The sequence below is a fragment of the Miniopterus schreibersii genome (assembly GCF_964146895.1).
Source record: "Miniopterus schreibersii genome assembly, chromosome: 21".
In the NCBI taxonomy this organism is placed as follows: Eukaryota; Metazoa; Chordata; class Mammalia; order Chiroptera; family Miniopteridae; genus Miniopterus; species Miniopterus schreibersii.
This window is the reverse complement of record NC_138123.1, coordinates 8077572-8091137: the sequence shown is the minus strand read 5'-3', so window position 1 is coordinate 8091137 and position 13566 is coordinate 8077572. Positions and strand designations below refer to the sequence as shown.

The 13566-nt window shown below is 35.9% G+C and overlaps 1 protein-coding gene across 9 annotated transcripts in view; it reads left to right on the top strand.

The window, feature by feature from the left end:
- CDC42BPA (CDC42 binding protein kinase alpha) overlaps positions 1-13566 on the top strand; it is a 145877-nt gene that overhangs the window by 62188 nt on the left and 70123 nt on the right. For all 9 annotated transcript variants that reach the window (XM_081124177.1, XM_081124176.1, XM_081124175.1 and 6 more), the window contains 4 exons: positions 797-997; positions 2628-2876; positions 5163-5242; positions 7709-7875. In XM_081124177.1, coding sequence (XP_080980303.1) covers positions 797-997; positions 2628-2876; positions 5163-5242; positions 7709-7875 — 697 coding nt within the window. The remainder of the gene's footprint in view (positions 1-796; positions 998-2627; positions 2877-5162; positions 5243-7708; positions 7876-13566) is intronic.

The following is a 13566-nucleotide window of genomic DNA, read 5'->3' as shown; positions in this document are numbered from 1 at the left end:
TATTATTCTACCTTGAGAATGTTAATTTTTTGATATGTTCTTTTAAATCGTATAAGGAACCAATTTTCTTTTACTTTAGAGTGTCTTACAAAATTTGTTTCCAGGATCTTTGTTAGCTATCATTTTCTAATTTACATCAAACTTGCCCTAATTATATGACCAACTATTTTTCTCTATTGGGACTTTATGTTTTGAAGGATATATTTTTCCTCCTTTATAATTTTTTAAAGTAATAAGTAGTTTTCAGGACATTGTTATCATTTATTTCATTAGGTTTCCATTAAGGTGTTTAAAAATAATCTCCAGATTGCCAAGTTCTTTCAGGGGTTTCCCCCTATAACTGTAAAATTTTCACAGTTTGAGTTTTTTATACGTACATGTTAGGCAGATTATCAATGAGAAAGTTGTAACAGTATCTGATGGAACAAAGGCAGATAGCTATAGGTACATATGAATCAATTGTGCATTACTTTCAGTGCAGAAAATACCAGTTAAAAAAAAGAATGTTCGAAACTACTTGATTTTCTGGCCATGGTATTTAAATCATATTGTTACCCTAAATGTGTCAATTAAGTCACAGTTATAATAAAGGTTCTATAGTGTTACAATATCTGGAGAACTGTTAGTGTGGAGATTATGTAAAATTTAATTTATATGTACAAGGAAGCTAAATTCAGATAATGACAAATTTGTAGTTAGGAGATACTATTGTGTAAGTACATGTAAATATTTTAAATTTAAAACTATTTGTTTCTAGTATATTTTAGTAGATTACTAAAACTCTGAACTTCCTCAGGTCCAGTCCTCAGTGGCTGTTGGAACTCCGGATTATATCTCTCCTGAAATCCTTCAAGCCATGGAAGATGGAAAAGGCAGATACGGACCTGAGTGTGACTGGTGGTCTTTGGGGGTCTGTATGTATGAAATGCTTTATGGAGAAACACCATTTTATGCAGAATCTCTGGTGGAGACCTATGGAAAAATCATGAATCACAAAGTTAGTATACTTTACTGTTTTTCAAATTAATGTGGTAAATAATACATATAATAAATTTAATGTGATATTTGAAAAGAAATTTTTTTGTAAAAACAGTATGCAATCTAATTTCTATGCTAATAGAGGACATGACAAACATGAATAGTAAAAGTCCATTAATTATAAATAAAATTATTGTTTCTAACCGGCTATATTTTATTAGAGGAGAAGGTATTAAGTAGGAAATTATATGGTTTCTGGTAGAATAAAGGTCATAAGCAGATAGTTTTTAATCATTACTATTACAGTATAATCATGACTAGAATGAACTTATAAAATCTCAGCCTTCGTAGTGATAAGTGAGATTCAAATTAAAAAAAGAATGAGATACTTTTTCCTGTCAAATTGATAAAGATGAAAAAAAAATAGTTCTTGGTACTGTAAATAATTCTGTGAGATGGACATTACTGATAGGAACATAAATCGATGTAACCTTTCTGTCAAGAAGATTATAAGTATGTATCTGGAGTCCTTAAAAAATGGTTGGAACTTTTGATTGAGCAACTTCAGCTGCAGGAATCTACCCTAAGGAAATCTTCAGTAGAACAAAGATGTATGTACCAGAAAACCTATTCCAGTATTGTTTACAATCACAAAATATTAAGAACTATCTAGATGTACAACGGGAACAAATTAATAAAACTTTAATCCACTCAGTACCAAGTGAAATGGAAATAGATTGTTCATAGTAAGAAAAGGAAGGTTTTGTTCATAATGAGAAAAGGAAAAGGTTTTGATTGATCAGTCTCAGAAAATTGTGAGCAATTGCAAAAACCTGGAATGTGACTAGAAGCCCATAGTGACAATCTATTCTTTTTAATTTGTTCTACTGACACATTTATGATTACTTCCTTCCCACATATATAAATCACTTTTATAGAATTTATGTTCTTCTACCTCATTGCAAAGATAATCTGGTAAATAGTGATGAAGAGTTGAAAGACAGTAAATAGCTACAAAGTTGTAGAAAGCATGAAAACATTTCAGAGAGAAGTCATTGTACTATAACATGATTGTTAAAGAGCACAGAAGCTGGAATCGGACAGCTTCAGTCCAAGTCCCAGCTCTACCATTTACTAGTATGAGGCCTTGACTGAATTGCTTGAGCTCTGTGCCCTTGTTTCCTCTTCTAGAAAAATTAGGATAATAGTAGTACCTACCTTAGATGATTGCTGTGAGGATTAAATGAGTAAAGCACTTCCAGTAGTGTCAAGTACATATTACATTCTTTAAAAATGTTTATTATTATTATTTAATTATTAGTATGTGGCATATATGAACCATCTACTCTTGAAATATAGAAGCAAATTCTATTTTTAATGAATTCTCTTGATTCTGACAGCAGTTTAAGTTACTTTAGCATTTAATTTATTCTTACTACAGTGTATGTATGACTAAGTCACGTAAGAAATTAAAAGTTCTTTAGGAAGACATTCTTTTCTCATTCCTGTATTTCTTTCAGTGTCTGTATTTTGTATCAGTATACATTTATTAGGTATATTTAAAGGAAAATGTATCTTCAAGAAAATAAATGTTAATCAATCTACTTGTTAAGTTAAAGACTGATTTATTTATTTTTTTCTGTGTTTAGGAGAGGTTTCAGTTTCCAGCTCAAGTGACAGATGTGTCTGAAAATGCTAAGGACCTTATTCGAAGGCTCATTTGTAGCAGAGAACATCGACTTGGTCAAAATGGAATAGAAGACTTTAAGAAACACCCATTTTTCAGTGGAATTGATTGGGATAATATTCAAAACTGTGAAGCACCTTATATTCCAGAAGTTAGTAGCCCAACAGATACATCAAATTTTGATGTGGATGATGATTGTTTAAAGAATTCTGTGAGTATGACATTGTGAAGAAGTTCTGTCACCTTTTCTTTTTAATATGCTTATAAAGTAATTTTTTGGACCACCTTATCAGTGATCAGTCAGCCAGTTGTGGCTTCTAGTATTGACTCACAAATTCAAGAAATTAAGAGGATTGAGGTGAACATAGTTACTCATGACTGGGAGCAAAATTAAAATTCAAAGGATTACTCCCTAGATTAGTTACGCCATTAGTTTTCCTAAGAAAGGGACAAATTAGGTGCTTTAAAAAGTGGACTTCATGATGACAGAGTGAAGAGGCTGGCACATCTCTCCTTAAAAACCACATGAAACTAGACAAAATTGTTAGAAACAACCATTTTGAGGCTTGACAAATTAACCCAAGGTAAATAAATTGAGAAGCATCTATTCATGAAAAACCACTGAACTTGGTTAAAAACAGCTCCCTCCCATTTCCCTTAGGTTTGGGTGGGGCAGTAGAACTGCTAGCATGGAGCTGCTTATAAACCCAGCAGCTTTGCAGCCAGAGGGGCTGCCTTGATTTGGAGAGCTAAACACCCATGCCCACGGGTATTGCCACTAGAAACAGCAACCTTGATAGGAAATGAATGGGCAAAAAAAATCTGCAGGCTTACTAGCCTGAAGTTGTAGCCCTGTTTGAGGTGAGTGGCAGACTAGCAGGTTAGCCAAATGTTCAACCATTTTTGGCTCATAGGCAATACTAAAACAGGCCAGCAGAGTTTGTCAGCTTCTGCCCTAAACCATTAGGTTATGTCAAATTGGAATTTAGAAAAATAAGAACATAAAATTTTTGGTTTTTGCCTTTTAGTCTTCCTAATTTGACTTGTCATTTTAAATCAATTATTTTATTTCTTATGATTTAATTCTGCACTGACTTTTTATATTAATTTTATATCACTTTTCATTGTTTAGTAAGTGCCATATTCAAGGTAGATAAGAGAAAGATAAGCACCATATGATTTCACTTACATATGGAATCTGATAAACAAAATAAACTAGCAAGATAGAAACAGGCTCATAGATAAAGAGAACAGACTAACAGTTGTCAAAAAGGAGGGAGGGAGGAGGTTGGGGGAGCTGGCTGAAAAAGGTGAAGGGAATAAGCAAAAAAAAAAAACCCCAAACTCAGACAACGGTATGGTGATTAGCCAGAGGTGGAAAGGGGGGTGGGGGAGGTAGGAGAGGGTAAAGGGGGGATCAGTGGTTGATGGAAGGAGATTTGACTTGGGATAGTGAACACAGAATACAATAATATAGGTGATATATTATATGATTGTACACCTGAAACCTGTATAATTTTATTAACCAATGTCACTCCAATAAATTCAATTTAAAAAGAAACCTCTTATATTTCCCTCTGTGAACCTCACAAAAAAGAATTAATTAAACTTTCCTCATCAGTGTTTTATTATAGGAATTATATTTACTGCTAACATAAATTGTGAGTCATTCCAAATTAAATACATAGTACAGTCAATTCTGATTACTTATGGTAGTTATGTTCAATAAAGTTGCCGTGAACACTGTATTAGTGAATGTTGAACGGTTGCCCCTTAAGGCAAAGTAGGGTTAGGTTCCTGTGAGCCTATGGTCAAGACATTTTTATCAACCCATCAATACCTAACTTTGTTTTGTGTGTTTCTGTTTAAATATTGTTGATTGATTAACATTGGACCTCACTGCCAACAGCACTGTAACTCATGCCTGAACGAAGCTTATCTGACAAGTTTTTTTGTAAGACACATCACAGCCTTCTTGCTTAGAAACAAAAGATGGCACTTGGAGGCCACTTTAACAGCAAAATCACCCATAAAAAGCATGAAAATGTGAAAAGCATGGTGCACTTAGACTCTGAAAGAACACTTGTTTCATGAGAAATGAAACAAGAAGGCAGAGCGCCCCCTTGTTCAATTCTAGCTGGAAACGTGTACGTAGGGCAACTTGGATTTTTCTTTGCTCTGTACATGTCTGCTAAAGAGCTGTGAATATTGATTTTGGGTTACAAATAAATTTTAGTGACCAGGCAAATTTGCAAATACGGACTACATAAAAAATGACTGTACTCAGTATCAGTCAGACTTTTCATCTTTTATCTTCATTTTATTAGAAGTTTACAATAACAGTGGTTATGGTCTAAATATTACTAAACATCTGTGCCAAACTTATCAGTGTTTATAAATTGAACGGTCACACATTTCCTATTGACAGTTAATATTTATTACCCAACCTACAGGTCATAGTTATTTATTTCTTACCAGATGTTTTTACCTCTTGTAGGAAACAATGCCCCCACCAACACATACTGCATTTTCTGGCCACCATCTGCCTTTCGTTGGTTTTACCTATACTAGTAGCTGGTAAGTTTGAAGAGGTAACATAATTTGGACATTTTAAAGCAAATTAAAATGAATTGTGATTTAAAAATATATAAGGTATAAGAGAACTTTGTAAATCAAAAATTTTAAAATAGGTTGGAGCTACTACTGGAATAAGTTAGACATTTCAAAATGAATAGAAAAATTAAAAAATTATAACTCATTTTGGAGGAGAAAGAATAGGACAAATAGCTCAGAATCTAACTATTAACAGTGGGGCAAGAATTAGAGTTCCCTTGCTATTGAATAAATAATGGGGCAAGCATTAGAAGAGTTCCCTTGCTATGTGTTCAGAATCAGAATTTTCAACCCATTAATTTTAACCATCTCGTCACTGACTCTTACTCCATTCGTATCTTCTCTTCACTCCCTCCCTAGTTTAAATTTCTATGATAATTATAATCACTCCTTGTAAGTGCCCTCTCAATCCCTTGACTATCTCATTTTGTTACACTGGTTTTGCTAAGTTGACATCATTACAATTCCATTTTCTGCCTGTACATGTGCAGTTCAGTGTCTAGAAAAAAATCTGTTACCGTTCTTACTGGTCTCACTTTAAGGCCATGATTACCAACCTCAGGTGCCCCTTTTACTGCCCGGTAAATATGCCGTATTACCCCAGTGTATTCACTCTTCCACTCTCCTGGACATCTATTTCATATTGTATACTTCCCTCTGAGACCTCTGTCATGTTCATTCTCACCTAACAATCTCTCTTCCTTTTTCACTGTGAGGTTGAAGCAAACAGCAGAAAACTCATTACCACATTTACCACCCACATATCTCTGGACCCATATAATCCTTTTATGAACCGTGAGCCCCTTCCATCCCCTCTTGCCTGCTCCAGTACATTGCTTGCTGTTATAAGTTTTTCTTTTTCTGTGTCGTTTGCATAAGAAGATCATTTACGTCAACCCACAGACATGTAGTTTTTTCTCCCATCTTAAAGCAAAGTATAAAATCTCTCTTAATCCTACTTTCTTTACCTGCTACCAACCATTTCTCTGTTCCGCAATATAGCAAAATTACTTCCAACAATTGTCTGTATTTTGTCATTTTTTGCTCATTCTATTCTTTCTGACACCACTCCACTCTGTACTCCCATCATTTCATACAGACTGCTTTTATCCGTGTCACTACTGACCCCATGTTGCTAAATTTAATGATCATTCCTTGGGTTAGTCTCACTTATTTGCCCAGTTTCATCTTGTCATGATTCCTTCCATCAAAACAGGCTCTTCTCTTAGCTTCCAGGGCACTTGCCTGATTTCTCCTTACCTTTCTGGCCATTCCTTCTCAGTCCCACATCTGCTGCCCTCTAACCTCCCTTGTCTCGTGGCTTAGTCTTTGGATCTTTTCCATTTATACTCTTGGGTGCTCCCTCAGATACTTACTGAGGACTCCTAATGTGTATCCCAGTGGAGACCTCCCTGATCATCTACTTAAAGTCTCTCTTAACCATCTACTTCAGATGTTCATAACTTTCACTCTTACTTTCTCTGAACCTGTCTGAGTGATCTGCTAACAGATAAGTCAGAACATGTCATTCCCTGTTCAGGACCAAGCCCCACTGCCCCCACCTCTGGTTACTTTGTATCTTAACTTTAAACCAAAGTTCTTATAAGGCCCTACATGCCTGGTTCACTTTGTTTGATTCTCCTACTACTATTCCCGTTGCTCACTCTGCTCCAGCACACAGGTGTCCTTTCTGGCCCATGAACATGCCAGTCATACTCTTGTTTCAGGGCTTTTGCACTTCTGTTCCATCTGCCTGGAATGCTTCTCCCCATATTCCCAGAGTTCCCCCCTCTGAACTTCATTCCAAGTTACTTTCTGAGTGATCACTTTCCCTGACCTCTTTATCTAAATTTTTATTTCCTGCTTCTTAGTACTTCATTTCCCCTTTCCTGCTTTTGTTTTCTCCTTAGCATTTAACATCTAATGTACTGAATATTTTACTTATTTATCTTGTTTATTTTTGTCTCTGTCACTGGAATATAAACTCCACCTTGGGTAAGTTTTTTTGCTCACTGCTGAGTGTCCAGTACTTCAAATATTTTTATTTAGAGTATTGCATTAAAGCAAGCATTTCACTTTCAAATTACAAATTCCAGTAAAGAGGATCATGGTTGGTGCTTTTGACTACTAATTCACTTAGATGGTTACATTGTTTTAAACTACCAGTAACCCTGCAGCAAATTTCATTTTATAATTTTTGGTTATTAAAATAAATGCAGGTTAATTTGGGCAATTTAAGTTTTCATTTTTTAAAATGCTGCTAAAAATGTCGTTTATGCCAATCTTGCAAAAGTGTTTTACAATCATTCTAGATGGCTAACTGTAACTAGATGTTCAAATCCATGTTTTAAATGGACAGTTTCAAAGGGTTATCATTGTTCTTCAAAACTTTGTTTCCGTGTAAAACCACTTTTTTTCTCTTCTCTTCAGTGTTCTTTCTGATCGGAGCTGTTTAAGAGTTACAGCAGCTCCCACGTCACTGGATCTTGATGTTAATGTTCAGAGGACTCTAGATAACAACTTAGCAACTGAAGCTTATGAAAGAAGAATTAAACGCCTTGAACAGGAGAAGCTTGAACTTAGTAGAAAGCTTCAAGGTATATATATTTTAAATATAATATTTTTCCTTTTTTAATTGAACTCAGTGTTAGGAACTGATTATTATACGTGGTCGTTTTATCTGAAAAACTTTTTTAAGTAGGAAAAAATCAAGCTGTAGAAATCTATGCAGAATACAGTGTAATATTTATGTAAAGTCACAAAACTAACAGTAAACAAAATGGTATTTGTTTTCCACAGGTGTATGTGTGTATGTGTATAAATATATATGTGTGTGTATACACACACACTATAAAAATATGTAGGAATAAGTACCTCTGGGGAGAGGAAACTGGGACTAGTAGGAAGAAGGAACTCTTTTCAGCCTAGTAAAACACTTTATATTACTTTTCCTATTATATTTCCTCAGCCCTTAAAAGTTCTAGCTCATAGCAAACTGCCATTCACCTTTGATGATCTTATCTTCCACCGTATCTCATCCAGTCCTTCTCGTGGCAGTAAGAGTATCTTTCTTGAGATTACAGTATCTAAAATTCTTTATTAATTTCTATTTTAAGAAAACCTGACATAATCTCTTGCTTGTAATTTTCTATTTAACTCTCTCTGGTGCCTTAACTGCAATATCCCTTTAAGTCCACCATCATCTACAGTTCTGTCACGGTTCCTCTTTACCCTCAGTTCTCATGCTGTGTCAGTGATAATCATATAGTGCTCCTCTTTCTGTTTGTCTGATGCCTTTGGCAGAACCCCAACCCTGCTTAAATACAACATCGCTTCTCTAACTGCAGCTGAAGGTGGCTTACTTAAAATACACAACATGCTGATGAATCCCACTTCAAGTTCATGAAAACTAATATCACATTAAGTCTTAATCTGCCCGGCAGTCCCACCTTTTCCTTAGCCCATTTCCCTACCCTCTGTTGCAAAATCCAGTGATCATTTCCCAGTGCTTATCTTTTAACCCATCAGCCTTTGATCCACTTGACCACTTCCCCCTCCTAATAGCTCTTTCTGCTTTTGGCTTCTGGAGCACTTTAATCTTCGGGTTTTCTTTTTCCTCACAAACCAGTTATTCTTAGTCTCATTTGCTGATTTCTCCTTAACTCTTTGACAACTAAATGTTAGAATGCTCCACGATTTTAGTTATTCAAAACTAAACCTTAGAGTTATCTTTAAACCCTCTCATTCTCTCACACCTCACATCTGATCTGTCAGCAAATCAGGTCAGCTCTGCCACCACAGTGGGCCCAGAATCTGATTATCACTCACTGGGGTGCTACCAGCTGTTTCAAATGATCTTCCGCTCACCTGTGTTATTGCAATAGCTTCTTAACTGATTTCCCTGCCTTACCTCCCCTCCCCCCCTTTCCTACATCTGTCTTCAACATAAGAGCCAAGTAATCCTGTTAAAAATACAGTTTAGATCATTTTATTTCACTGGCTCATCCCCAGCCCTAATGGCTTTCCATCTCACATTAACAGCCAAACTCATTTAATGTATGATCCAGATTATTACCTTTCTTGCTTCATGCCCTACTACTGTCTCCTTTGTTCTTTCTATTCTAGCCATCCTGGGCTCCTTGGCTGCTGTTTCCACAAACTAGGCACACCCCACCCTCAGGGCCTTTGCCATAGCTGTAGTCCTGCCTTAAAAGTTCTTCCTTTGGAATTCACATGAATACACGTGACTCATTCCTTTACCTGCTTCAGGTCTCTACTTGAATGTTACCTTTCAGTGAGTTCTTTCCTGACCACTCTATTTAAAATTTAATCTTCCTTCATTCCCAGCACTCACTCTACCCCTTTCCTGCTGTATTTTCTTCAAAATAAAGGATGTGTCATGCAATGTATTTTACTTAATTCATTTTGTGAATGAAAGAGTGTGTACATAAATAGTCAAGAAACTTGTAACTATTAAGAGGGAAAGTGTTACAATAATAAAATTTTGCTATTATGCTTTAGAGGTCCAGAAGAGAAAAAGGCTCTGTAGACATCAGTAAAACTGACTGTTTTCTGTGTTTTTCCCCCAATATGTTGCTAAGATCTCTGCATGTGAATTAATTCCTCATTTTCATGCAAGTTAGTTTTGATTTTTTGATTATTTTATTTTTTAATCCTCATCGAGGATATTTTTTCCTACTTCTCAGAGAGAGTAGAAGGGAGAGAGATAGAGAAACATCGATGTGTGAGAGAGACACATCGACTGGTGCCTCCTACACAGCCCCGACTGGGGCTGAGCCTGCAACCAAAGTATGTGCCCTTGTTTGGAATCGAACCCGGGACCCTTCAGTCTACTGAGCCAAACTGGCTAGGACAGTTTTGATTTTTTAAATTAAATATATTTGACCTATAACATTGTATAAATTTAAGGTATATAGTGTTTACTTGAAACACTTATATATTGTAATATGATTGCTGTTGTAGTGATAAAGTAGCACCTCTATCACGTTACATACTTATAATTTTGTCTATATTCATTATATTGTGCGTTAGTTCTCTCTATGGCTTATTTACTACTCATTACGTTTCTATCATTAAACAACATCAATCTTATCACCCACATCCCCACACCCTAGTAACCGCTATTTTACTCTATTTTTTATGAGTTTGACTTTTTTGAATTTCACATGTAAGTGATATCATACAGTACTTTTCTCATTCTGACTTATCTCAATGTACCATAATGTCCCAAGATCTGTCCATGCTATTGCAAATGGCAGGATCTTGTCCTTCCTCATGACTGAAGAACGTTCCGTCATGTGTGTACCACCTCTTTATCCATGTACTCATTGGCCGAATTTAGGTTGTTTCTACATCTTGGCTGTTGTGAATGCTTCATCTTCTGTGCTTGCACTTTGAGTACTTAAAGTTGAAATGAATCCCCTGCAGGCAGCATCTGTTGGGTCTTATTTTCTAATCCAGCCAGCCACTCTGTGCCTGTTGATTGGTGAGTTCAATTCATTTACATTCGGGGTGGTTATTGATATGGAAGGACTTAATACTATTATCTTTTTCTTTCTTGTTATTTTGAATTTCCATTTTTTTCTTTTTCCTTCTGTTTCTGTTTACCTTTGTAAGTTTATAGTTTTCCATGGTTATATATTCATTTCCCCCTTGCCTTTTGTTTTGTGTCTATATGCTCTAGATTTTTGCTTTGTGGTTACCATGAGGTTTACATAAAAGATCTCATAGATAAAATAGCCCCTTTTTTCTGTTCCTAGTCCTTTATCTTCATTCACCTGTAAAGATTCTATCCTTTTACTCCTTCCCTTTTATATTTTTGATGTCACAAATTATCTCATTTTTTGGTGTGAATTTGTTATCAAATTGTAGTAGCTATAATTATTTTCAATGCTTTTTTCCCTTAACACTTATGCTATAATTGTTTAACACCAATCTAAATTAGAGTTACAGTTTTCTAATTCTGTCACCTTAATCTTTTCATTTTAGCTGGAAGAGTTAATTTCAACATTTCTTATAAGGCAGGTCTAGTAGTGAACTCCTCAGCTTTTGTTTATCTGGGAAAGCCTTTATTTCTCGATATCAGAAGGATAACTTTGCTAGATCGAGTATTCTTGGCTGGCAATTTTTCTTTCTCAGTACTTCGAGTTTGTGATTCTGCCCTCTCCTGGACTGTAGTTTCCACTGAGAAATCTGCTGATAGTCTAATGGGGATTCCTTTGTTGTTTACTTCTCTCTTTTTCTGGATTTCCTTAAAATTGGTTCTTTGATAATTGACTTTTGATCATTTTAATTTAATGGGTGTTGCAGGTCTTTTTTATTTTTAAATATTATTTTTGTTTAAAATATTACAGATGTTCCTTTTTCTCCCCAATGACCCATTCCACCCCCTCCCCAGTCCCTCTCCCCACCATTGTTTGTGTCCTTGGGTTGTACATGTATGCATATAAATTCTTTGGTTACTCTGTCCCCCTCCTCCTCCCTGCCCTCCTCCATCCCTCTGACATTCGTCAGTCTGATCTATGCTTCCATGTCATTGAATCTATTCTGTTCATCAGTTTATTAGCAGATCTTTTTGTATTGAGATAGTAAAGTGTTATATCAGCTTCGTGGACTTGTATGTCTAGTTCTTTCACCAGGTTTGGGAAATTCTCAGCTATTATTCCTTTAAATAAACTTTCTGCACCCCTCCCCCAATCCTTCTGGCATACCCAATATTCATATGTTGGCTTCTCTAATGGACTTTGGATAACTCTTGTAGTTTCCTTCACTTTTTACAATATTAATTCTCTCTTTTCTTTCACCTTAATAGTTTCTAAAACTGTCATACAGATTGCTATTCTCTCTCCCATATGGACTGCTCTGTTTCCAGTGCTCTCATACATTCTTTATCTCCTTTACTGAGTTCTTCAGCTCCAGAATTTTTGCTTGGTTCTTTTATAATTTCAACCTTTTGGGGAAATTACTTACTCTGTTCATTAGTTTTATTCCTGAGTTCACTGAATTGCCTTTCTGAGTTTCCTTTGTTTGTTGAATTTCTTCATAACGGCTATTTTGAATTCTTTATCAGATTTCAGTATACCATGTATTTGAATTTGGTTGCTGGAGAATTGTCATTTTCTTTTTGTGATACTGTATTACTGCAGTCTTCTAGTGTTTCATGAAATGTGCCTCTGTCATCACATTTGAAGAGGCAAATATCTTTCTTACTTAGGTAAAACATGGTTTCCTTTGATTCTAACACTTCAACAACTTGGCAACCAGAAGCCTTTCTTCTGTTTTCCAGAAGGTGGCGATATAGTACAAGTGTCTTGTTTCTCTTAAGGGCTCTGACTCACTTCTAAAGTTTTGAATAGGCTTAAAAAGGCTGGTGGCAAGGGAGGGAGAGGTGTGCTTAGCACCTGGGGCTTTGGGTGTGCTCATGGACTGGTGAGGGGAGCCCCAGAGGTCTGTGGGCAGACAGCAGGAAATTTAGTTCTCTTTGTCTGCCTTCTTCCCTTTCCTTTCCCTCCCCCCAATCACTGAGGGGTCTCCTCAGTAAGCCAGGTGTTCTGAAGAGCATAGGGTTCCCTCCAGCTGCAGCCCTTTTGGTCAGGCCGACTTTTACTCACCCCTTTCACTTTCTACCTCCTCTGCTAGAAAGGTCTCTGCTGCCACCCCTGCTGCTATAACTCCCATGGCTCTGTAGCCGCCTCCTAGGTCAAATCCACCCACTTTTGGATACGCATTTGGATGGATCTCTTGGATATACTAGAGTGCTGTGCAGAGGCACTTTGTTTAGTTATGGATGTCCAATTAGTTGTAAATTGGAGGAGATAGAAAAAAAGAATGACCTATGTCACTGTGATTCTAATGTCACTCTGTTTTCATTTTTAAATGGTGCTAGACATGCAGTAAAGTGTGCAAGTGCTCTGTTTTTAAGTGAAAGCCCCGTAAATGTTTACATATGTGTACATTCATATAACCTCTACCCCAGTCAATGTGTAGAACATTTGTAGCACAGCATGAAGTTCCATCATGCCCCTTGCCTGTTTGCTTCCCACAGCTCTGAAATAAATCTATTTTATTTTCATTATTTTTACCTGTTCTTGAATTTCATATAAATAGTATCATATAGTATGATCTCATTTGTATCTAGCTTCTTTCACTCAACATGTTGTTTTTTAGATTCATCTGTTATGTATATATTAATAGTTTGCTCTTTTTTTATATTGCTGTTTAGTATTACATTGTACATTATTCCAAAAATTTTGTTTATCCAAAGTTTT